Source organism: Pimephales promelas, chromosome 19 (genome assembly GCF_988280905.1).
Source record: "Pimephales promelas chromosome 19, fPimPro1.hap1.1, whole genome shotgun sequence".
Taxonomy (NCBI): domain Eukaryota; kingdom Metazoa; phylum Chordata; class Actinopteri; order Cypriniformes; family Leuciscidae; genus Pimephales; species Pimephales promelas.
In genome coordinates, this window is record NC_142787.1 from 28331282 (window position 1) to 28352579 (window position 21298).

The 21298-nt window shown below is 38.2% G+C and overlaps 1 protein-coding gene across 1 annotated transcript in view; it reads right to left on the reverse strand.

Moving 5' to 3' along the window:
* The window catches only part of col23a1b (collagen type XXIII alpha 1 chain b), a 93713-nt gene that overhangs the window by 5245 nt on the left and 67170 nt on the right, over positions 1–21298 (reverse strand). The window contains exons 3-21 of the mRNA XM_089123593.1: positions 18557–18602; positions 14445–14520; positions 13841–13867; positions 11620–11646; positions 11432–11458; positions 8871–8897; positions 8688–8714; positions 5928–5987; positions 5028–5135; positions 2626–2652; positions 2474–2500; positions 2204–2257; positions 2047–2109; positions 1878–1904; positions 1725–1799; positions 1609–1644; positions 1471–1515; positions 174–254; positions 40–93 (exon numbers count right to left, since the gene is read on the reverse strand). Coding sequence (XP_088979719.1) covers positions 40–93; positions 174–254; positions 1471–1515; positions 1609–1644; positions 1725–1799; positions 1878–1904; positions 2047–2109; positions 2204–2257; positions 2474–2500; positions 2626–2652; positions 5028–5135; positions 5928–5987; positions 8688–8714; positions 8871–8897; positions 11432–11458; positions 11620–11646; positions 13841–13867; positions 14445–14520; positions 18557–18602 — 914 coding nt within the window. The remainder of the gene's footprint in view (positions 1–39; positions 94–173; positions 255–1470; positions 1516–1608; positions 1645–1724; positions 1800–1877; positions 1905–2046; positions 2110–2203; positions 2258–2473; positions 2501–2625; positions 2653–5027; positions 5136–5927; positions 5988–8687; positions 8715–8870; positions 8898–11431; positions 11459–11619; positions 11647–13840; positions 13868–14444; positions 14521–18556; positions 18603–21298) is intronic.

Consider the following 21298-nt stretch of genomic DNA (forward strand, 5'->3'; position numbering starts at 1 on the left):
GTTCTTCATATTTTAATGTTGAGTGTGCGTTAAACTCACCAAATTGTCCTCAAGCCTAGAGTCTCCTTTATCACCTTTTTGCCCTGCTGATCCCTAAAACACCATTATACAATAACATAATCCTTGCAGTAAACCTCAGTGAACATCACATGCTATATGTAGTAAATACTCACTGAAGGCCCTGTTAGCCCAATATCCCCCTTTTCCCCTTTTGCTCCTGGCTCTCCTGCATCACCTCTCTCTCCCTTTTGACCCTGGATGAGACATCACATTATTTAATGCAGTATACATGCACAATTAAAGCCGGGTTTGCATTGTACAATTTTGGCCGAAAAATTTTGTGATCCCAAAAGATTAGTTGGGTTGGGTCCTAGACCAAAATCTGAAGTCTTTGATCGTTAGTTTGACATGTTTGGCGATGGCTGATTAATAACCATTGCGATCAAATTTTTCCTCAGACAGAGTTCTGGGAGTGTCAGAAGATTTGATGCACAGTCCCGTAGTGTCACTTCTCCTACCACAACCGTCAAATCAAGAACCAATAAGAGTGTGAAACCTGATGCTGCAATTGAGCAATCAGTAAGCCCCTCCCCTTGAACGCAGATGAGCCAATGGCAGTTGAGTATCAGTTGCACAAGACCCAGAACGTCTCTGTTACGTATGTAACCCTCATTCCCCGAGTAGGGAACAGAGACGTTACGTTGGATGACGACGAATGGGGTTTCGCTTAGAAAGCCTATGAACTTCGAGTATTACAAAACAAGCCAATGGCAAAGAAATACCATGGGTCTGCGGGGGAGTGGAGAATAAAAGATTCTTCCCCGGCCCTCCACCGGGGGAAGGAGTGGTCCTGCTATCATCTCCTGAGAAGTGACAGAAGTGACAGGCCATCTCAGGAGCGCCGCTTGGCCCGGCGTTTAGCAGGGGGCGGGGCTGGAGAGGGCTGGGGCGCCTTCCTGTGGCTTCCACCACAGTATAGTGATGGGGACACTAGTGTCAAAGTGCACCGTCCTTCGGATGAGACGTTAAATCTTCGGATGAGACGTTATACAAAAAATCCCAGGATGTCTTTTGAAAGAGTAGGGGTGTTGTTTTTTTGGAATTATAGTTATTAACTTTGCTGTATTTGCAGTTCAATGTTCAATTTATTATCAACAAATTTGTGAATATTTTGAATGAAAATAAACTATGAAATAAAAGCGATACATCTGTCATTCAGTGTGGCTGCATGCTGCGTCGGCATGGAATTAAAACGTTTTAAAATAACGTTCTAAAATAAAATTCATGCTGGGAGCTTAGCTAGAATATAGAGACCCTAGAATATATAATACAGATCTCTCTTCCCACCAAAAAAAACAAAACTTGACCCCTTCAAGAATTATGAATGGGCTGGCGTCAACTCTATGTAAATGCAGCACAGTCACCAAATGTCACGGATTGATTGAGACGGATTATTGTGTAGGAACCAACCTGCTTTCCTTCAGGTCCTTGCGCTCCATGCAATCCCATTTCTCCCTGTTACAAACACATATTTGAAATAAATGTAGTAATATGCCAGCAATGGAAACTGCTGAATGCAATGAAATTCAGTGAAAATATATCACTCACTTTTGGCCCTTGCTCTCCAGGAGGGCCTGGTGGCCCCTATTGATACGAAGAAAATATTAATGCAAAAAGGTAATAGAGGGATCTTTTGGGGACTTTTTTGTATGACTAAAATGTACCTGCAGTGCTTTGAGTGTAGCAGCCAGATCAGCATTTTCGGCGAAGCCAGTAGCTCCTTTCTCTCCAGGCAAACCCTGAAGGAGAGACAGTTGGAAAGATGTTCAAAGAGAACAGATATATGTAATGGGGGGAAGACTTAAATAAACACTCACCTGGGGTCCTGGATCCCCAACATCTCCCTTTTCACCCAAAGGAAGAAGAACATGATTACTGTATCTTAGTATCAGCATTTACCCAGTAAACTGACCTGAATGCAACTATACCTCATAAACACAACTGCATCTACTTTTATAATTACCATCTTCTCAACAGACAGCTCACCTTCAAGCCAGGGGATCCATCAATCCCCCTTTTCCCCTCAGGACCTGGAGCACCCTGATCCCCCTATATGCAAAAGCAATGCCTGCATGAAATTATGGTTATCTTTGTGTTTATGAGAAAAGAAAAAAGTTGGAGGGGGGTAAAAAAAAAATCTAACCTTTGGCCCCAAAGGGCCCTGTGGTCCAGGCATGCCATTGACACCATTTGTACCCTTAATGAAAAAACATTTGATATTGATTTTGTTACCAAATATCGTGTCAAATATTCTTATTTAATATCTATCTATCAATGTACATTTTGAAATGTAAGAAACATTTAATTAATAGTGCTGTATTTCTTCAAAATAAATGCCATTTGGTGCATCCAACATTCATTTTTAATTGTGGCTAAATTGTCCAAATAATTTAAGGCATGTTAGGCATATTACCTGCATGCCAGGTGGCCCTCTTGGTCCCTGTAGGAAAAAAAAATTATAATATAGAAGCCAGTAAGTCACCCTCATTTATGCATCATCACTTTGAATTCCATGAAGTTGTAGATTCAAGATAAGTAAACAAATGTACATTTATAAAGTTCTACCTCATTTCCATCTTTTCCAGGAGGACCCTGTTATTTAGAAAGCAAACACAAGGAATGAGTCAAATTTAAAGAAACAGGCATAGGCTTGCTCTATTGACTGTCTACTATATATTAGGCCTCTTGAGATCTATGATGTTTAACATAGTATAAATACTTCAATCTTTTATTTTCAAACATATCATGTAAACAAAACAAAAAATTAAGATGATCCAAATGCATATTTGGAGCACACCAAAACAACAGTCACAGCGGCAGACAACAGTCAAACATTTATGGCAGACATCCTGTAAGCTTCCAAGGACACATTCAAGCCAGCTAGGGATTCACAATTGAAGAAATATTGCACAACACCTGCTTAAAATCAGATTAATTTGTAAGACATGTATCCCTACAGGCACTCGGTAGGTGCCACAGTGCAGTGTCTGTCATGCTCCACGGCACTTCTGAAGGCATGGCATCAGGCCTAATAAGGTGGTTTCACTTAAGCATATATAAACACAATTTGAGACACAATAACAGGAAATGGCCTTTGAGCTTCTTGACCCAAGAACATCTGCTCACAATATGAGGCAGAGTGCAGGGTGAGAATTTTTGCCCTTCAACGCTGCACTAATCTTTGTTTGGTTTAGATGGTATGAAAAGGAAACTAAGTGCGTAACATATTTGGATAAACTGGCTGAGGAGAACAGGGCATTAACTACAAATGCAGAAACCATCATACTCTGGAGCTGCACATCAATCGCCAAGTATCCTCAGAGGATGTTATATAATGCATTACTGAAAACAGTATGTTGAGGCTTCATACAAGGGTGCGGGAAGTAGGGGTGCTGTTTTTTCACAGGATTGTACATGCAATCCAAAATTTTGTTTACTTACATTTAATAATTTTTTAGCATTTAGTAATTTCTTTCAGTGGGTTATTAAAAAAAATGGTATTTATGATTACAACTTGGCATAAAACAACTTGGCATAAACTCATCATGGAGCTTTTTCCACTGGAATATTTAACTTGCCTTCTTCATTCTTCAAAAGGATGTTTCTTAAATATTTGGACTCCTTATCTTCGCTTTACTAACTCTACCGTTGCATCTATATTGAATGGCATCGCTATAGATTAACCATTTTTATCTGTATTGTCATATGTTCTTCTGAATATTGTCCAGATCTATGTTATGCTGAATTTTGTTTTTGTTTTTGTTCCTGTTTGTTAAATTTAATTTTGTTCATAAAAAAATAAAAATAAAAATATTTGATAAAAAAAAAATGGTATTTATATGTTAAATTAAAGAGGTGGTATAATGCCCCTTTTTATAATATGTAAAATAAGTCTCTCTGAGTCTGTATGTGTAGTTTTAGCTCAAAATACCCCACAGATAATTTTTTAAGCATGTTAAAATTGCAGCTTTTTGAAGGTCAGCAAAAACGCTGATTCGTTTGTGTTCCTTTAAATGCAAATGAGCTGCTGCTCCCGACACAGAGGGCGGAGCTTCAAGAGCTTGTGTGTGCTAGCAGCATTTTATTGCCTGTCTCCGTAAGGTAATCAGACCTTACGAATGTCAGAAACTCTTCAGCCTTTTATGTTTTAAACGGAAGTCGGACAATGATGGAGAGACTGAAAAGTGACAATATGTAGAATGCAACAGGACATTTCTGAATGGTTAGTTGATGAATTTATGTTGCTGATGTGGAGTTAACGATCTTCAATTAGCATATTGTCACAATATTCTACAATATCGCTTGTGTGGGAACTGTTGAAAGATGCCTACAGAGTAACATGCTATTGCATTTGTGTTACGTAATGAATTGCATGTAAAAAAAAAGAAAATGGTCCCAAATCCCAGAACTGCAATAACTGATAACGAAAGTTGTGCAGAAAGCAAAAATTGTTGAAAATAACAATAATAATACCTTATATTTAAACAGCACTTTTCTTGAAAAGTACACCCAAATTCATATTGTGCCAAAGATGAGGACTATTCAGAGACGGTGCCAAAGGTGTGAAACCCACTGAGCCAATAGCTGCTCAATGATGGCCGACCATTGGCTCGGTGTGTCACTTACATCATTTAAACCATTGAAACCATATAGTGACTCAGAATACATTAGCAACCATTGCACGTGTAGAATTGTATTCTACAGCTACCTGACCTATAAACATATTTTAAACCAAGTCACTTTGATTTAGGAGCATCTGCCAAGAAGACAAGTGTAGAAGGAAAAGCATTGTGTCTGAACCCAACACTGAGCACAGGGTTCAGCTCAGTGAGAAGCTGCACCTGGTCTTCTGAGCAGGGGTTGTCAGCACAGTGTGACTCATATATGAGACGCAACAGCTGTAGAATGAGTGAGCTCAGTAAAGACAGACACAAGAGACCATGTGAGATAGAAAGCAAGTGTCTCACCGGCTCTCCTGGGTGGCCCTGTGGCCCATCTTTGCCTGTGTTTCCTGGAGGCCCTCTGGGACCAGGTGTTCCTGGAGGTCCTGGGGGACCAGCCTGACCTTGATCACCCTGCAGAAAGAGAGACGGAACAAGTATTTTTGAATATTGTCTTTGAAAAGGGTTTCATTGTTGCTTCTGATCTCCCTAGTCTTGACGTTACTCAAATAGGTCATTTACTTTGCCTGCAGATTAATTCTGTTTCATGGCGAAAAATTGGTTTTGGTATTCAGACGTAAAATGGGGCCAAAGCTTCAAAGAGCTATCAATAAAGAAATGTATTTTATTGCTCACAAACTCTTTGTCTTGTGATAACGCAAGACGCTACGGCTAAAAAAAAAGCCAGCCCTACTGCTGGCTTGATTATTTGCTGTGGTCTAGCAAACATGTTTTCGTCACTATTGTCAACAACAATTACCCTCTGTTTGAAATTCAAAGCAGGAATGCAACACAACATTGTAAACTGCCAGATCTGCTAATTGAGGACAAGGACACAGAAGAAATGGAGAAAACGAGAAAAGCAGCAAGGCATGCACAAGTCTGGCTCTACCTTTAGAAGGCGCCTGTGAAAAGTGTGATGGTCAGCCTGTAGCCGAGAGAAAGCCATGCTCATAGCGACGGAGGATCATCTGACAAGCAGAGGACGGATAATGAGAAAGATGCATGGACCGAGTGCATTAGAAACAATGCAGGGATGCCAGTAATCACAGCTGGAGAAACAGACAGTCTTCTCTCAGGATAACGGGTTGTGGGAACAAAGGAGAAGTAGTGAAATGGAGTAAGGTAAGAAGGCACAGATGTTTGTGAACATGGACGGCCACATGTGTCAGGAGATGCAGGGATGATAGGCTGAGAGGGACAAACCTTAACCGTGAGAATCTGATTACTGAGCAGGCCTGCAGATGCAGCGTAGGCCGGTGGTCCCTGGGAGGTCAGAGGTCATATAGAAGAAAACGGAGGCAGGAAATGGCGTAAGGGGGGAAAGAGGAGATGATTCGGAGAATGACACTGTTAGGATACATATAATGGAGGGTGATGACATCTTCAACTTGAAATTGAATCCTGTGAAAGTTATTCTGACTATTCTTCTGTTTTAAGAAACCAAGCCCATACACCTTCTGGATATGATTAACTTTCAATGGGTGCACATGGTGATGAGGTTTATGTTTAGAGTTGCGGTTAGATAGGTCTGCAATGCATTCATGAAGAAAGGCTGCTTTTTCCCTGGAGAAACGTTTTCATGATTTTCCTCTCTCACAGATTGTCAAGGTACGTACTCTGAAAGAACTGTACTGAAATGGTGTCGACCACAGCATGGCTAGATTTATGCACTGTAAAACAGATACTTTCCCACGCACGACTTGTCGCCATGATGCTAAGTTGATGTTCATTCCCAACAAACAAATTTAGGTTCTGGGAACGTTAGTTTTTGGTTCCCAGACCGTTCCTAGTACTTTCTCTTAAAGGGTTAGTTCACTCAAAAATGAAAATTCTGTCAGTATTTACTCACCCTCATGTTGTTCCAACCCCGTAAAACCTTCGTTCATCTTCGGAACACAAATTAAGATATTAAGATCACTCCTGCATACTAGTCCATAGGCTTCTTGAGGGAATGACACTTGATGGCATCTAAAAGTCATTAAAGACATCGTTAAAATAGTCCAAGTGACTACAGTGGCTCAATTTTAACTTTATCAAACGACGAGAACACTTTTTGTGTGCAAAAACAAACAAAAATAAGGACTTTATTTTAACTATTCACTTCCTTCTCCATGGGCCTGTAGTCAGTTAACGTAGTGTGATTGCGTAAAGCTACGTCACACGTAGGCTCACTATTGGCCGACACTGGTCATGTGTGTGATGCGTGTGACGTATAATAACAGAAGCTTACACTATTAAACTAGTAACCTGACTCGCGCAGAGGGAGAAATAAACGAATAGTTGAAATAAAGTCGTTATTTTTGTTGTTTTTTTGCGCACAAATGTGTTCTTGTCGTTTGATAAACTTAAGATTGAGCCCCTGTAGTCACTTGGACTATTTTAACAATGTCTTTAATAGCTTTTCGAGGACCGCAAGTCATTCCCTCAAGAAGCCTATGGACTAGTATGCATGGAGTGATCTTAATTTCTTAAATATCTTAATTTGTGTTCCGAAGATGAACGAAGGTCTTACAGGGTTGGAACAACATGAGGGTGAGTAAATACTGACAGAATTTTCATTTTTGGGTGAACTAACCCTTTAAGGTTAAGGGAACGTTCCTGGAACATTCTCCTTACGTTATAAAAATGGAACCTAAAAATAACCTACATGGAACGTTTCTACAACGTTCTTGTTTGGTTCCCAAACAAATAACCTCATGGTGGGACCATTCGGGAACGTTCTGTGTTTGCTGGGTTGTTTCTGAAATATTACTATGCAGTTTCTAAGTAGTTTATAGTTTGTTGCTTGGGTCTTCTGAGCTTTTTCTATGTTGTTTTTAGAGATTTTCTGGGGGGCAAGTCAATGCTATGATCTCAACATATCAGTAAGGCCTTGACTATGAACCTTCAAACTTCTCACTTTCTTTCCCCAGAACTTTCAAATACGTCTTTGTCAAGTCAACATTCAAACTTAACTTGGCTTCTAATTAATATGTGTTATGAGAATTTCTTTTCTCTTTCTTTTCAATTCTGCATCCTGTTTGCAACCTCAATTCAAATTCAGGAACCGAACTGGAATTTAAACCGTATTCACATCACAACCCTACACAGGACTTTCTTCTCAGCTACCTCCAATGACACAAAGACTACTTTGTGAGTCGGATCTGCTTCTTCTGTGTCTGGGCATAGGGCAAAAGTCACAATTCAAGAGTAAGCATAAGGTCAACTATCCACCTGCACAGTGCACTACAAACCCTAGTCCTGCCATCTGGAAGGAAACACGGCTCTAATCGACTTCCAGGTCAAGGGGCCATCGTCTCATGAGAGCTTTAATGGGTCATACTCCTCCTGCTTAACTGGAGTTGAAAAAGCACTAATTTGACTCTTACATCCACACAAAAAGAGGAACACGGCCCATGGGAGATGCTGTTTTCCTTTTCCTGACTGCTCATGTCGCCACTTCGAATGATTTGGTTCATTTTTTTACTGTCAGACTGTGATGGCGTGAAGCAAAAACAATGTAGTGCATACAACACATGTTCTTAACATAAAGAAAGAGAGCAGCCAAAGCACATGTTTCTAATTGTGCTGAATGGTCGTGAGGTATGGTGGAAAAGAAGCACGGGGAGCCAAATAATTTAAACGATAGCTTTAGTAGAAATAGATAGAGAAGTGGTACGATCTTCACTGACGGATTCCTGATTTGTCAAGGCTCACGTTTTTTCCCTGTGGATGAGGCGAAAACAGGCTTGGTGGAGGCATACAGACAGTGATTGATACCATATTGAGGTTGTAATATGAATTAGCTGATCTAACTTCTATCAACATCAGAATGTAAGACCGATAACAACCGAGCCCTGTCATCTGAAAGGAAACGGCTTCAATTGACTTCCAGGTCAAGAGGGATCCTTAGATCAGTGCAACCTCTGTAAACTCAGGCTTCTGAAGAAACTGAGCAAAAAAAAAATGAGACGTGACACTCACCCTGGGTCCCATGTCTCCCTGGTCACCCTGTGGAGAGAGCAACCCTTAGCACTTACTTAAGAGTTTCTTTTTATCTCATTGGCTAAAATGCTTCAGTTAGAGCAATAATGTCATTGTTATGCTTTGATGGATCCAATAAATTGTACATTTATCATGCTGGAATGTGTTGTGGGGTGAGTTTACCTTATCTCCTTTTGGTCCTGGCATTCCCTGGCAAAAGAAGAGAAAGATTTAAAGTGACAGATTATAAATTGTTCTCAACAATGCAGGATATTTCCATTGCAAACCACAAGTCGCACCACTTACACCTTCAAAAATGACTGGCAGATGTTTTAGAGGTTGAATCTGAGTGTTTGAATGAACTGCTGGCTAAGTGAAAAACAATAATTTATCACAAAGAGAGGGTTTTCGAAAAGTGAAGATAAAACAATGTGATGACGTTCCATTCTTGATGACAGCAAATATTTCTGCATATAAGAGCTTTTATTTCACGAGTGTGCAGCTGGTTTGAGGGAATGGATGATATTATTCTGGTTTTATTCTGCTCAGTGGTCTATGCAGGAAACTTTGCTTTAGACCACAAAAACAAGACACATTCTGATCATCACAGTTTCATCATGCTCTGTGGTGTCGTGTTCACTATGGCTTTTCAAGCACTGTAATTTTGAGTGTGGTTTCATAAGGACTTCTTCTCAGTAGTCAAAGTAGTGTTGTCTTGGTATTGTTAAAAGTATGTTAAAAATGAGATTCTTGTCCTAAGTGCACTCAATGTTAACTTGAGCTCAAAATTATGAATTACAAAATGGTACAGCAGGAATCTCGGGAGGGTTTTTGTCACCTTTGATCTTCGGACTGGAGTTTTATCATTACAGTTTATGCCAGAATTATGTTGTAAAAAAATGGACTGGATTAGAGATTGTTAATGTTGGACCCAACAATGATGGCACTTAATAATTCACTTGATTTCATCCTCTGATGCTATGATTGTGATGGAGAAGCTACATTAGATGATTCTGACTTAACACATGGAGAACATTTACATAAGGTTGAGATCTCTCCTCTTATGTAAAGTGGTTTATGCAGACCCTCTTCTTCATGTATGCCCAGTCAAAAACTCGCCCCTCTTTTCTTTAATCTTCAATGGTCCTTCAAGTAAACACTCGACTAAAGTGCTCTTTTGCTTTTAGCAAGAAAACATCCATCCTCTTGAGTGTGATTTTTAAACCAGTGACTCTAAACTTGGACATAATAGGCGAAAGCTGTTGGTGCTTCACCCAACTTGTGTGCAGTTCTGAGCAATTAATTGCTCCAATGTTTACCCATCGAATGGGTTTTAAAAGAGGCCTTTGGCCACTTTATTTCTCCCACAACAGTGATTCTGAGGCCCTGTCTGGCCTCCCCCATGTAAACACATATATGAGTATAAGTGGAGGACAAGAGAACTGGATTTGATTGCACTAGCCATTGGTAAAGTCAATGAAATTGGTTAAGTGAAGACCACAAGTGGGTTCTTAGTAACTACTAGTTATTTTGTAACTAATGCTGTACTTCATTTGGTTGTACCAAGCCAGAAAGCCAGTAGGTAAGTCCTCTGTAATGTGTAGTCACAAAATGTAACCTTTACTGTCCCTGATTAAATCAGCCACTAAGCAGCCTTCAAATTTGTAAAGAGAAGTAATGTTGAAAAACCATGCATTTCAGTGTATCTTGTTTTGGATGTTTGGTGTTTTTAGTAATGGTAATAAATTGCATCTTTGAAATACAATATATAATCATGAAATACAATAATTAGTGTGTTTAAAGCTGCAGTCCATAGTTTTTCCTCTTACGTACTCAGATTAAGTTACGTACTCAGATTAATTTACGTACTCAGATTAACTTTTTTTTTTAACTCAGATTAAGTTACGTACTCAGATGAACTTTTTCAAGTAACTAGTAAAGTAACACGTTACTTTTATATTTACAACAAAATATCTGAGTTACTTTTGCAAATAAGTAGCAAAAGTTACTTTGTTTTCCCATTATAGGCTGATGAGTGAAATCGTGAGTAAGTGCAGAGGCGTTGTGTGCACTGTGTGAACATGATGGTTATTGTAGTTCAAAACTAAATGTAAGCAGGCATTTACTCATCTGATTCAGTAAAATGAATAAAAACAGTGAAATGCGAACTCAGAATATTATACAAACATGCAATAATTAAATGTTAAATAACAAAATATACTTTATGTATTTAATCTCACTTTATTAACCAATGTCTTTCCTGCTGACCTTCGTTGATCCATTTCAACCATACTAATAAGCAAAAAAGACATTCGATAAACATCACATTTGTGTTTCTTTTTTTTTCTTATTTATTTCGTTGTATTGCTGAAGTAAGCGTGTTGAACTTCTGAATCCTAATCTTTGTTTTTTTTTCTCTACTGTACAGGTGTCAATGTGCATTTATTTCACTCTGAGGCTCATTCATTTCACATTTGGTGTGAAAGGATATTTATTTACATTTGCCAAAAATAGATATTTATTTTGAACAGAAAAAAGCAAGCCCTGCCCAGGTGAGAAATAAATGAACGCTAAAGTAATGTAACGCATTACTTTCCATTAAAAGTTACTAAATTACACAATTAGTTACTTTTTTAGGGAACAACGTAGTATTGTAGTGCATTACCTATAAAACTTTCCACAACACAGGTGGCAACACACAATAATTAAATCACTTTTTAGACTGAAATGATAAAGAACCTAACCTGACTGCCTTTTTGTCCTGGAGGTCCCTAGTATAAGGAGAGAGAAGTTAATTTTCTGCAGTATATGCAATACAACAATAAATATACACTCATAGTACAAACAGTTTTAAACCAGTGATGTTAAAAACTGATCTGATGCAATATGATCTGGTTTAAAAAACTGTACCCCGAGAGAAGATAGTACTTACAGGCTTGCCATCCAGACCCAATGGACCCTTGAAGAGACAGAGAGAGAAAAGGACATTGAGTTATTACATTTATTTCATGGAAATCATAAACTTGTGCATTAGATTTTAATTTTCTCTTCCGTTTATTTCTTCCATATTGTGACGTTTATCCTAATAAAATGAATGATCAAATGGGGAGGCAGATCTTGCATACATGAGAAGTCCAGCATACATCCTTGGAAGTTTACGTTGACATTTTGATAAAAAAAATTATGAAATAATATGCATGGACGAATCGTTTAGAATATGTTCAGCGACATGCATTTAGAAAATACATCGGGTTAATTTTTGTTTCATGGCGACTTTAACCTAATTAACATTTTAATGTGGAATATGACTTCTTAACTTTATCTTTGGTGGAGTCTCAACTAAATATTATATTATAATTATTTGACCTTTGTTATAAATGATTAGAGCAATGACGAGTTTAGTCCATCATCATCACTGGCTTCAGTAAGCTCAGACTAGAGGACGGGAGGTCGCTGTCCATGGCACTGAAGGTGCTGAAAGGGGTCTGTGCACAGAGCTCTTTGACCTGTGAAACATACTAAACTAAACTAATTGTGCTAATCTTTCTGACTGTAAAAAAAAATCCTGAAGCTAAAGGTCATGATAAATGTAGAACAAGCTTGGTAGCTCTAAATGCAATAGCTATTAAAATAATGTGTCAACATAATGTTGTATATACACTGTAAAATTAGACCAATATATATATATACACAAAATGATAAACAGATTTCTGATCATTCTCTCCTTGTGTGTATTTATCCAGACCAACACAGCCAGAAACCACAGACAATATAGCTGTCTGTCTTGGCCTAATAGTGTGTGCTTGTGCTTTCAGAACGGACAAGTGACAAGAGAGCATGCAGCCGGTCTATTCGGCATGAGCAAAAAGAAACGGATGACTTGTGTGCCGATGGTTCGGAGTGCAGTTGGAAATCCGGTAAGGGCCACATGTGGTGCAGTCCTGCACACGGTTCAGTTCGGAGCAGCTCTCTTGTTATGCTTGGAGAGACTTCACACAGGGCTATATTTCCCAGTTGATCTTTATGCGGAGCGGAGGCTGCCAACGCATGCAACTGATCGCATCTGGATTGCGATGGCCTGTCAGGGAGGCTTCATGCACCTAATGCCTCTTTTAAAAGCAAAACTATTGGAAAGAACAATAGTTCTCTGTTCTGTAAGATTTGTGTTGGCGTAGGGGTGAATAACTGGATTTGAGAATAAGTATTGTTATATAATAATAGCTTTATTCAAATAAGAATAAATTAGCTTATTTGATATTACTAAGTAAAATTAATTTGAACTAATCTTTCTGAAGTTTAATAGGTAGGTACTTCATATAGATGGATTGTAATGCATTGTATATGCATGCAATTCTATAAGTCCCATATGAAAACCTTTATGGGAAAAAAAAAATGATCGATGTATTTTACCCCATCTAACCCCCCAAAAAACTATTTTACTCAAAATGTAAGCCAAGGACAAGCTTCTTGGCATCCATTTGATGAATTTTATTGACCTTCAAACAAAAAACATTGTTTGTATATTTGTTTTATGTCCAGCAGGCGGTAGAGTAGCTCCCAGGCCTAGAGAATAATGTATATTCACAAGAATTTCATTTACTGATCTATATGTATTATTATAATTACTTATAATATATATGTATTATTACTACCACTCTTACTACTCCTATTATTATCATGAATGCTGTTGGTTGCCACTGTTACCACTACTATTCTTATCTATGTTATAGTTATAATTATTTATATGAATACTGCCTTCTACTACAATTCTATCACAACTACCATGAATATCTCAATATTACTTCTATCTAAATCTCTAAAATATCCCATTGCTTAAAACATACCAATGTACTGTCAAACAATGTTTGTTTTTCTTTTCCTGTTTTTCTCTTCTTTTGCTTATTTTTGTTCTGCCTACCTTGTATGTACTTCATGTACGTCTTTCTCTCTTTTGTATATACATAATTCACTGATCTCTTATTTTTGTATAAATTATAATGTTTTGTTAACTTGCAATAAAAAATATATATATATATATATATATGTCCAGCAGGTGGTGCACTACGACACTTAACACTGCCTATCAGCTGAGGTCTGAACGAGTCCTCAAGTACTGCATGATGTGATTAGTGTATAACCAGAGTGACAATTACCGGGTAGCCATCTCGTCCTGGAATGCCCTGTTAGGATTTATTGAAGAAAAAAAATCATTACAATTAAAACAACATATGAATTTATAATAGTAATAATAAATGTGTTCACATCCCAACCTTCATATAAGTACAAAGTGCTCCATACTGCGTTGTTCTCTTTAACAGTGTGTTTACAATACATAAACACTACTTGTGTGACAAATAGCTCATGAAAAAATGGAACGTGTTTGGGGCAACCATGCATATTTACTCTCTCTTCTCTTTTATTACTGTGGCTTTCTGTTCATATTGAGAAATATGACGCAACCAAAGCCATAAAAGATTATTGTGCTGCTACAGTGTTAGTATAGGGAGGATATAGATGACTAGTGTTTACTATGCATTCAGTGCGAATGCATGAAGAGATTTGTATCAGCTGTTGGATCTTTAAAGGCACGTCTGGTTATTAGGATACGGGCGGTCAGGATGGATGCCAGACAGTGAAAAATGGTGTGTGATCGATTCAGAAACTGTCTCCTGGAGCATATATCCTCCTTTCCCTCTTATCTCACCTCATTTTGCAGTCTATATCAAGCAGAAGAGTGGCCAACATGGACCAACTCACATCTGCCCAACTCCAGACCAACTCACATTTGTTCTGAATTAAAGCCTCAGTGATAACGGGGTACTTACTGGAGTTCCTGAAACAGAGAAAGACAAACAGTTGTATGTAAGTCACAACCATTTGTTGCGCTGAAGAGTAAGCGTCATGCAATACTGTGTGCATGACATTAATCCTATGGCAATAAATGACACTTTGTCTCATTTCTGTCGACATGAAGATGTAAAACTACGTATCTCTTTAGATACCAGAGTCAATGAGGTCAGTGCGCACAAACACAACACACGTTACTGACTATATCTACATACACAAAAACCTGGTTCTGGCTCAACATTGATCAATCAAAGGATGGCGGCACAGATATAAATAGACCCTTGTTTCTTTTCCACTTTTGAGCAACTCCAGATTTGGCAAAAGTCTGTGTGTGATTAAAAAAAAAGTGAATGGGTGGGCAACTCTGAGCACTGCCTATATAGGAAGTGCAGGACTCAACATAAAATATTTAAATGGCCTAGCAGTTAAGATTTGTACTTGTCCTTGACTTGTGTATAAATCATATTATTATTTTATTATTAAATTGACATTAATTAACATTTAAAAAGTGTTTTTTAATGAATATACATTAATATAATTAATAATTAATATTATTAATATTTTAATTAATTTCCTTATATTAATATTAATATCCTTTTTTTCTATATTCTTTTTCTTCTCTTTTGAACATGCTGAGATTTTGTTTTTATTATTTTTTGTTTAAATATGCTCTGTTATCAATGACCATGTTCTGAAGAGGAAAAGGAAATGAAAAGAAATAAGTGATTCATTCATTAAAATATTAAAATTAAAATATTTGAATGGCCTAGCAGTTAAGATTTGTACTTGTCCTTGACTTGTGTATCAATTATATTATTATTTTATTATTAAATTGACATATTAATTAACATTTAAAAAGTGTTTTTAAAGAATATACATTAATATAATTAATATATTTAATGTGTTTTTTAATTATATTGTGTGTGAATATGTATATATATATATATATATATATATATATAATGAATATATATATATATATATATATATACACACACATATATTGTCATAATATACATTATATACCCTCAAGCTGTACCAAACATATTTGAGGTTTTTTTTTCTGCTTCAAAAAAATATTTTGTGTTCAGCAGAAGAATGAAATTCATACAGGTTTGGAAAAACTTGAGGCAGATTGAGGAAAAATGATGACAGATTTTTCATCTTTGGAGTGAACTATCCCGTTAAATCAGTCAAATTCAAAACAAAAACGTTCAATACTTAATCTGAGACGAGAGTCTTTAGTTTCATAAGAGGTATAAACAATGTCTTAAATCATGTCCAGGTTTGCAAAATACCAAAGTCTGCGTTATAAGCACTTAGTTTTCAATAACTCAAGCTTTCAATACATTCTTCTAAGATCCAATTTTCAGAGCAGCTCATTTTATAGCTCTGCACTCCTGCCGCATGTGAACAGTTGTCTCATTTGTGTCGAGCTTTATTTTTGCAAAGGAATTTTATGAGAAACATCTAAGACAAAGTTGACACTAAAATGAAACATAGCCGAGAACTCTATTAAGTCTTCTGAGCTGTAAAAGAATAACTGCACATAGTGGGAGGCTCCGCGTTACCAGATATTTTGCACTTAGAAGGCCAAAATGTCTACAGAAATACATGTTTAATGGCGCTCATTCGGTGCAAGCTTAACAGATTTCAACAGTCTGTGAATTTGGAGAATCCTTAATGATTTCAGGCAAGAAAGAAATCCAACGCATTCCAGTAGTGTGGGAATGATCCTGGTGTCCATAAAAACATTCTTGTGTAATAATAAGTTCACATTTATGTTCACATCTAGGATTTTGATTTAATGGCGAATTATTTCGGCTAAGCAACATCATGCGGTATACCAGTGAAAGCTGAATCTTGCTCTCAATGGAAAATGTGCAGGAGGTCAAGCTCCTGCAGTAACCCTTTATGAAGTGTCAAAGGCATCATAAGTAGACATCTAGGTTGCTATTTCCTGTGCTGCACATCTTTCCTCACTTATGGTCAGCACAATGAATATAATGCACAAGACAGTCATTGGCATATCTCGCTGCTCTGTTGCCTGAGGGATCTGATATGGAGTGGAATGTGACACTGAATAGATCCGGAGACACAAACGGTGCTGGGAGGATCCAGATCTGCCCCGGACAAGATCAGAGAGCCAAGTAGACAAGCGATAACTCCTACAAATGGCTGTGGTGATAAGAGTGCTTTCAGTCACATGGCCATGTGGGAGATTTGACCCGTCTCTGTCATGGTGAACGGAGGAAAGGAGATTCCCACTGTGTCAAGTTTAGGTCACCCAGACTCCTGCGGCAAGAAAGGAGCTTTTTATGGCCCCCAGGCTGTGTGTTTTGGAGGTTGTTAGTCCTCCCATCAACCGCCAAAGTCATCACACTCAGAACAAAGACACTGTTAGCGCATCACTGTCCGCATGCTAAGCGTGATGTGATGAATTTGGTCCATTAGCACTCGTCTTGCATGATCATTTACATGAATGTGACAATAAAACTGAAGACGAACATATTGAGCATGCCACTGAATGTACTGGACCACCAGAGCAGCAGCCCTACGGCAGAGAGAGAAAAACATCTCCCTTATTTACTGCCACCTCCCACCGAAGAATTAATCCGAAATGGGCCGTTGCGTTACGCATAAGGTTTCCAGATACAGAACAATCCACTTTATATTGCATACGAGGGACTATAAAAGCCGTTTAATTGACCAGAGCTGTCAGTAAACAGAGCTGCACAATACATTTTTGCAAGTGTAAAGGAGTGTTCAAGCCAGGTTTGCAAGACAATTACATGTCCTGAATTCGGTTGGGTATCGTTTGAATTTGAACGATTCTGATTCCGATTCCTTGTTTCGATTCCGGTTCCTAACGATTCTCGATTCCGATTCTTTTAAGAGGCAGGGTCAAAAAAGTTTAGCTAACCTTGCTAACCAACGGCCTTTCTGAAGGAAATACTCCTTCTGTAAAAATACTCCTTTTGTCACAAATTTTGCATTTTGCCGAGATTTCGTTATTTTTAGAAAAGTGAAGCCACACTTTGGATCATCGACGTAAGGTACTCATGTTCGACTCGCGTGGTTATGCCAACACTTCCGGTAGACGCTTCTTCGTTGGTGTTGTTCAGCGGTTTCTTCTTCCGCTCGGCGGACTGTGAATATCGAAACTAGGAATCGAAATTTTTACTTTTGAACGATTCCGGGAAAAACGAAAAGTTAGTCTCGGTTCCAATCGATACTCGATTCTCGATACCCAACCCTAATTATATGTTCATAACAGGTAGGAACAGAATAGGACCTAAACTCTCTGGTCCACTCTGGCCACCTGAACTGCCTGGTTGTTTGTTGATCAGTGAGCATTGTCCCTAACAAACAAAATAAATGAAATGATTTTTGGATTTCTTCCCTGTTCTGTGGATTACTCTTTTGCCTCTGACCCCTGCCTGATTTGTTTGTTTGGACTGCCTACCTGTGTTCTGACCTATTGCCTGTTGATTGGATTACATGTCCCTATTAAAGTTGCATTTGGATCTCAACCTTCGTGTCTCGGAGCAGATTGTGACAGACTGAAAGGCATTGATTTCTGTTGAGGTTAAGCACTACATATGCAGCTTCATCATAATTATAATCTTTTTTTCCTGTTGGAACATGGTGTTATTAACTTCAAAGCACTCTCAGGTTTCTGAGGTTAAGAGATCAGCGGTAAAACAAACAGCATGGTGGGAAAATGACTGATGATGAGGAGAACTTCTCTTTTCGACCCACACTGATCAATATAACAGAAACGTCACCTAGACTACCAAAGAAAAAATATCTTTTTCAAACCGCGTAATATGTACGGGCATTTCCATCTGGTCAATGGTTCCTCAAAGAAACACAAATCAAATATGACATGAAGAACGAAAGGCCTGGGACACATATGAGGATCCAGCTGAACATCGCTTAACATTTGTTTTGCTGTAATTTTAGGTTAGGTTCAGGTCGTTTTTAAACTATAGATGTGTACAAATGTGAGTGTAATGTACAGGTACTCACCAGGGTTTCCTTTTCTTCCCCGTTTACCTGGAGGACCTGTGAACAGAGGGTAACAAAGGGTGAAATGTGGCACTGACTGGGCAACCCAGATTGACGGCTGACTCACCCCTTTTTTTGTTTGTTTTTTTGTGGGAAAGAAGAAAAATCCTGCATACATGACAATAATCACTCAAATACATGAACATAAGAAATACTTTGCATGTGTAAATACGTAAAAAATAAGTAAGAAGTAATATGATCCTAGTGGATGAGCACTGATCTTCCAGTTGTGCGCTACTATTCTTTGGCGAATGGTAAACTCAAGAACGGTCAATCTCAGTGATTAATCCTCATCAAGCGTGCATCCACTGTAAAGCAGTCCCCCGATCAACGGTGTCAAATGGCGTTACAAAAAACTGCATCATCAGATCCCGGATGTCTCACAACTTTAGCAAAGCAGAATTTAATGCCTCGTCATGTTACTATATAGTACTAATTATTATTACACAGCCCTGTGGAATACTTTCTGATACTTATTGGTCAGAGACCTCTAACAAGTGTGTTTATATTACTGAAATTTCATTGAAATTATGCATGCATGCATGCATGCAAAAAAAAAAATCCAATGTCAATAGTGTGGCGATGTATGAAGTAGCTCACACAGAAGTCTTGACTGTATTTTGCCCGCGAAATTTCACAGAGCAACGGAAAATGTGACCACAGCTTAAGCTGTATATGTGATGTAAACTCTTGTTCTTAACAACAGGCTGTGCAGATATCACTGACCCCCTCCCCAGTGTTAGAGGAACACATCCTTTTCCACTGGGGTCCTTTTCCACTGATAAAGCTGGGGTGATAATTTTGGTGGAAACTTCCCCAGGAGTGTCCACCCCCCAGATAAGAGAGGTGGGAAAAGTATCTTTGCGATGGACAAGGGAAGAAAATCTTTGCAGTCCCCTTCTGCAGCACAACAGCAGCCAAAAATGTCTTCACATGGGTGAAAGTCCTATGCTGCTGTATTCGCTATTGACAATTCGCTATTGTCTTACAGCTGTGAATCATGATTCTAAATTCAAAAAACAGCATAGAGTCCATATTTTTGGTAATTTTAGTTCTATTCCACAATTTTTGTTAAATTCCACATACAAAAAAAACACACATTTGCATTACCAAGTTCTGACATGAAACTGTAGATGGTGCAGGCTGATCATTTGGTAGCAATTGTATTGTCATCTACATATCTGATTGGTTGCTGCTGTATCAGCGGCTAATAAACTGCGGCTCAATGTTCAAACTATTACCGCTAGCAACCAGTGTTGTAGTACTCGAGACTCGGACTCGGTCTCGAGACCATATTTTAATGGTCTTGGTCTTGTCATGGACTCGTGTGCATTTGGACTCGGAATTGACTCGTACTCGAACATTTTTTTTTTTAGGACTCGGAATTATTCCCGAGTCCACTCGAGTTCAATTAAAAATATTTTTCATGATTATTAATGTATGTTACTAAAATATTTCTTTAAATTGATTGACACGCCCAGTGATTGGTGATTTTCTAGTGCGCAACTGCGCATGACAAATTGTAATAAAATTACTTTTAACACCACATGTGGCCTTTTTACCCTAAACTGATCATATTTTTTAAACTCTAAGTAAATTCAGTAAAAAAAAAAAAAAAAAAAAAAAGGATTTCTCTAAGTAAATAAAAGTAAATTAGGTAATCAACCCTCACTGATCTCGGTCTCGACTCGGACTCGACCGTCTCTGGTCTCGGACTCGACTCGGGCTCGACTCGGTGTCGACTCGGACTCAAGTGAGGTGGTCTCGACTACAACACTGCTAGCAACCTGCAGCAAGCTTCCAGAAACCCGCCTCCTTCCCCCAGCTCCACCTGTATAGATCTACTTTACCTGCGTTATTTCACACGTTACATGTGCAGAAGTAGCAACATGTCTTGCGTGCTCACAACGTCTATACTTGCTCTACTGCAGCAGCAGCGTAGCAGATGTATTCTGCAAATACCAAATAGCTTAACATCTCCATCTATTCCCATTCCCATGCCTGTCTGAGAGCTGTCATGACATCTAATGTAAGTCAAAAAACTTTAATCATGCTGAAAATTAAAATTGTGTGTGTGTGTGTTATTTCTGGCCTTTTCCTTCGGGTTTCATTTTCTCCACTGGCATTTTATGCAGCAAATTGATCAAGTTAGTGTTAAGTGAAGTTCAGTATTTCTCGATTTGCCAAACAACTGGGTGCAATAAACATGTCCCCTAGACGATACTGCACACATTGTTCCTTTACTAAAATTACATTATTCTAATGCATACAAGCTTTTATTTGTAAAAATAAAAAACATATTTCCACCCCAAACTCTGAGAAAACTTTTCAACAGGCCCTGTGTTAAAAGTTGAGGCATATGAGATTAATTTATCATTTATTACTTGCATAAAACTTGATTGTATTACTCTATTAAAGTCTTAAAGTTTGTTGCAAACTCATGCTAGTTATTATTTGAGGGGCACACACAAAAATGGAAATGGTGGTTTGTGTGAAAATTTTCATGAGTTGAATGATTGACAGACACAATATCTGGTTTAGAATATGTGAATATCATATGGAAGACATTTTGCACACTCTGCTCTACGATCTGTAGTAATCTATACCAACACCCGTATAATGTCTCGCATAAACATCGGCTCCCCCTAACAGGCCATGAGCTGGGAGTGGGAGATTTATCACAGGGAAAAGCT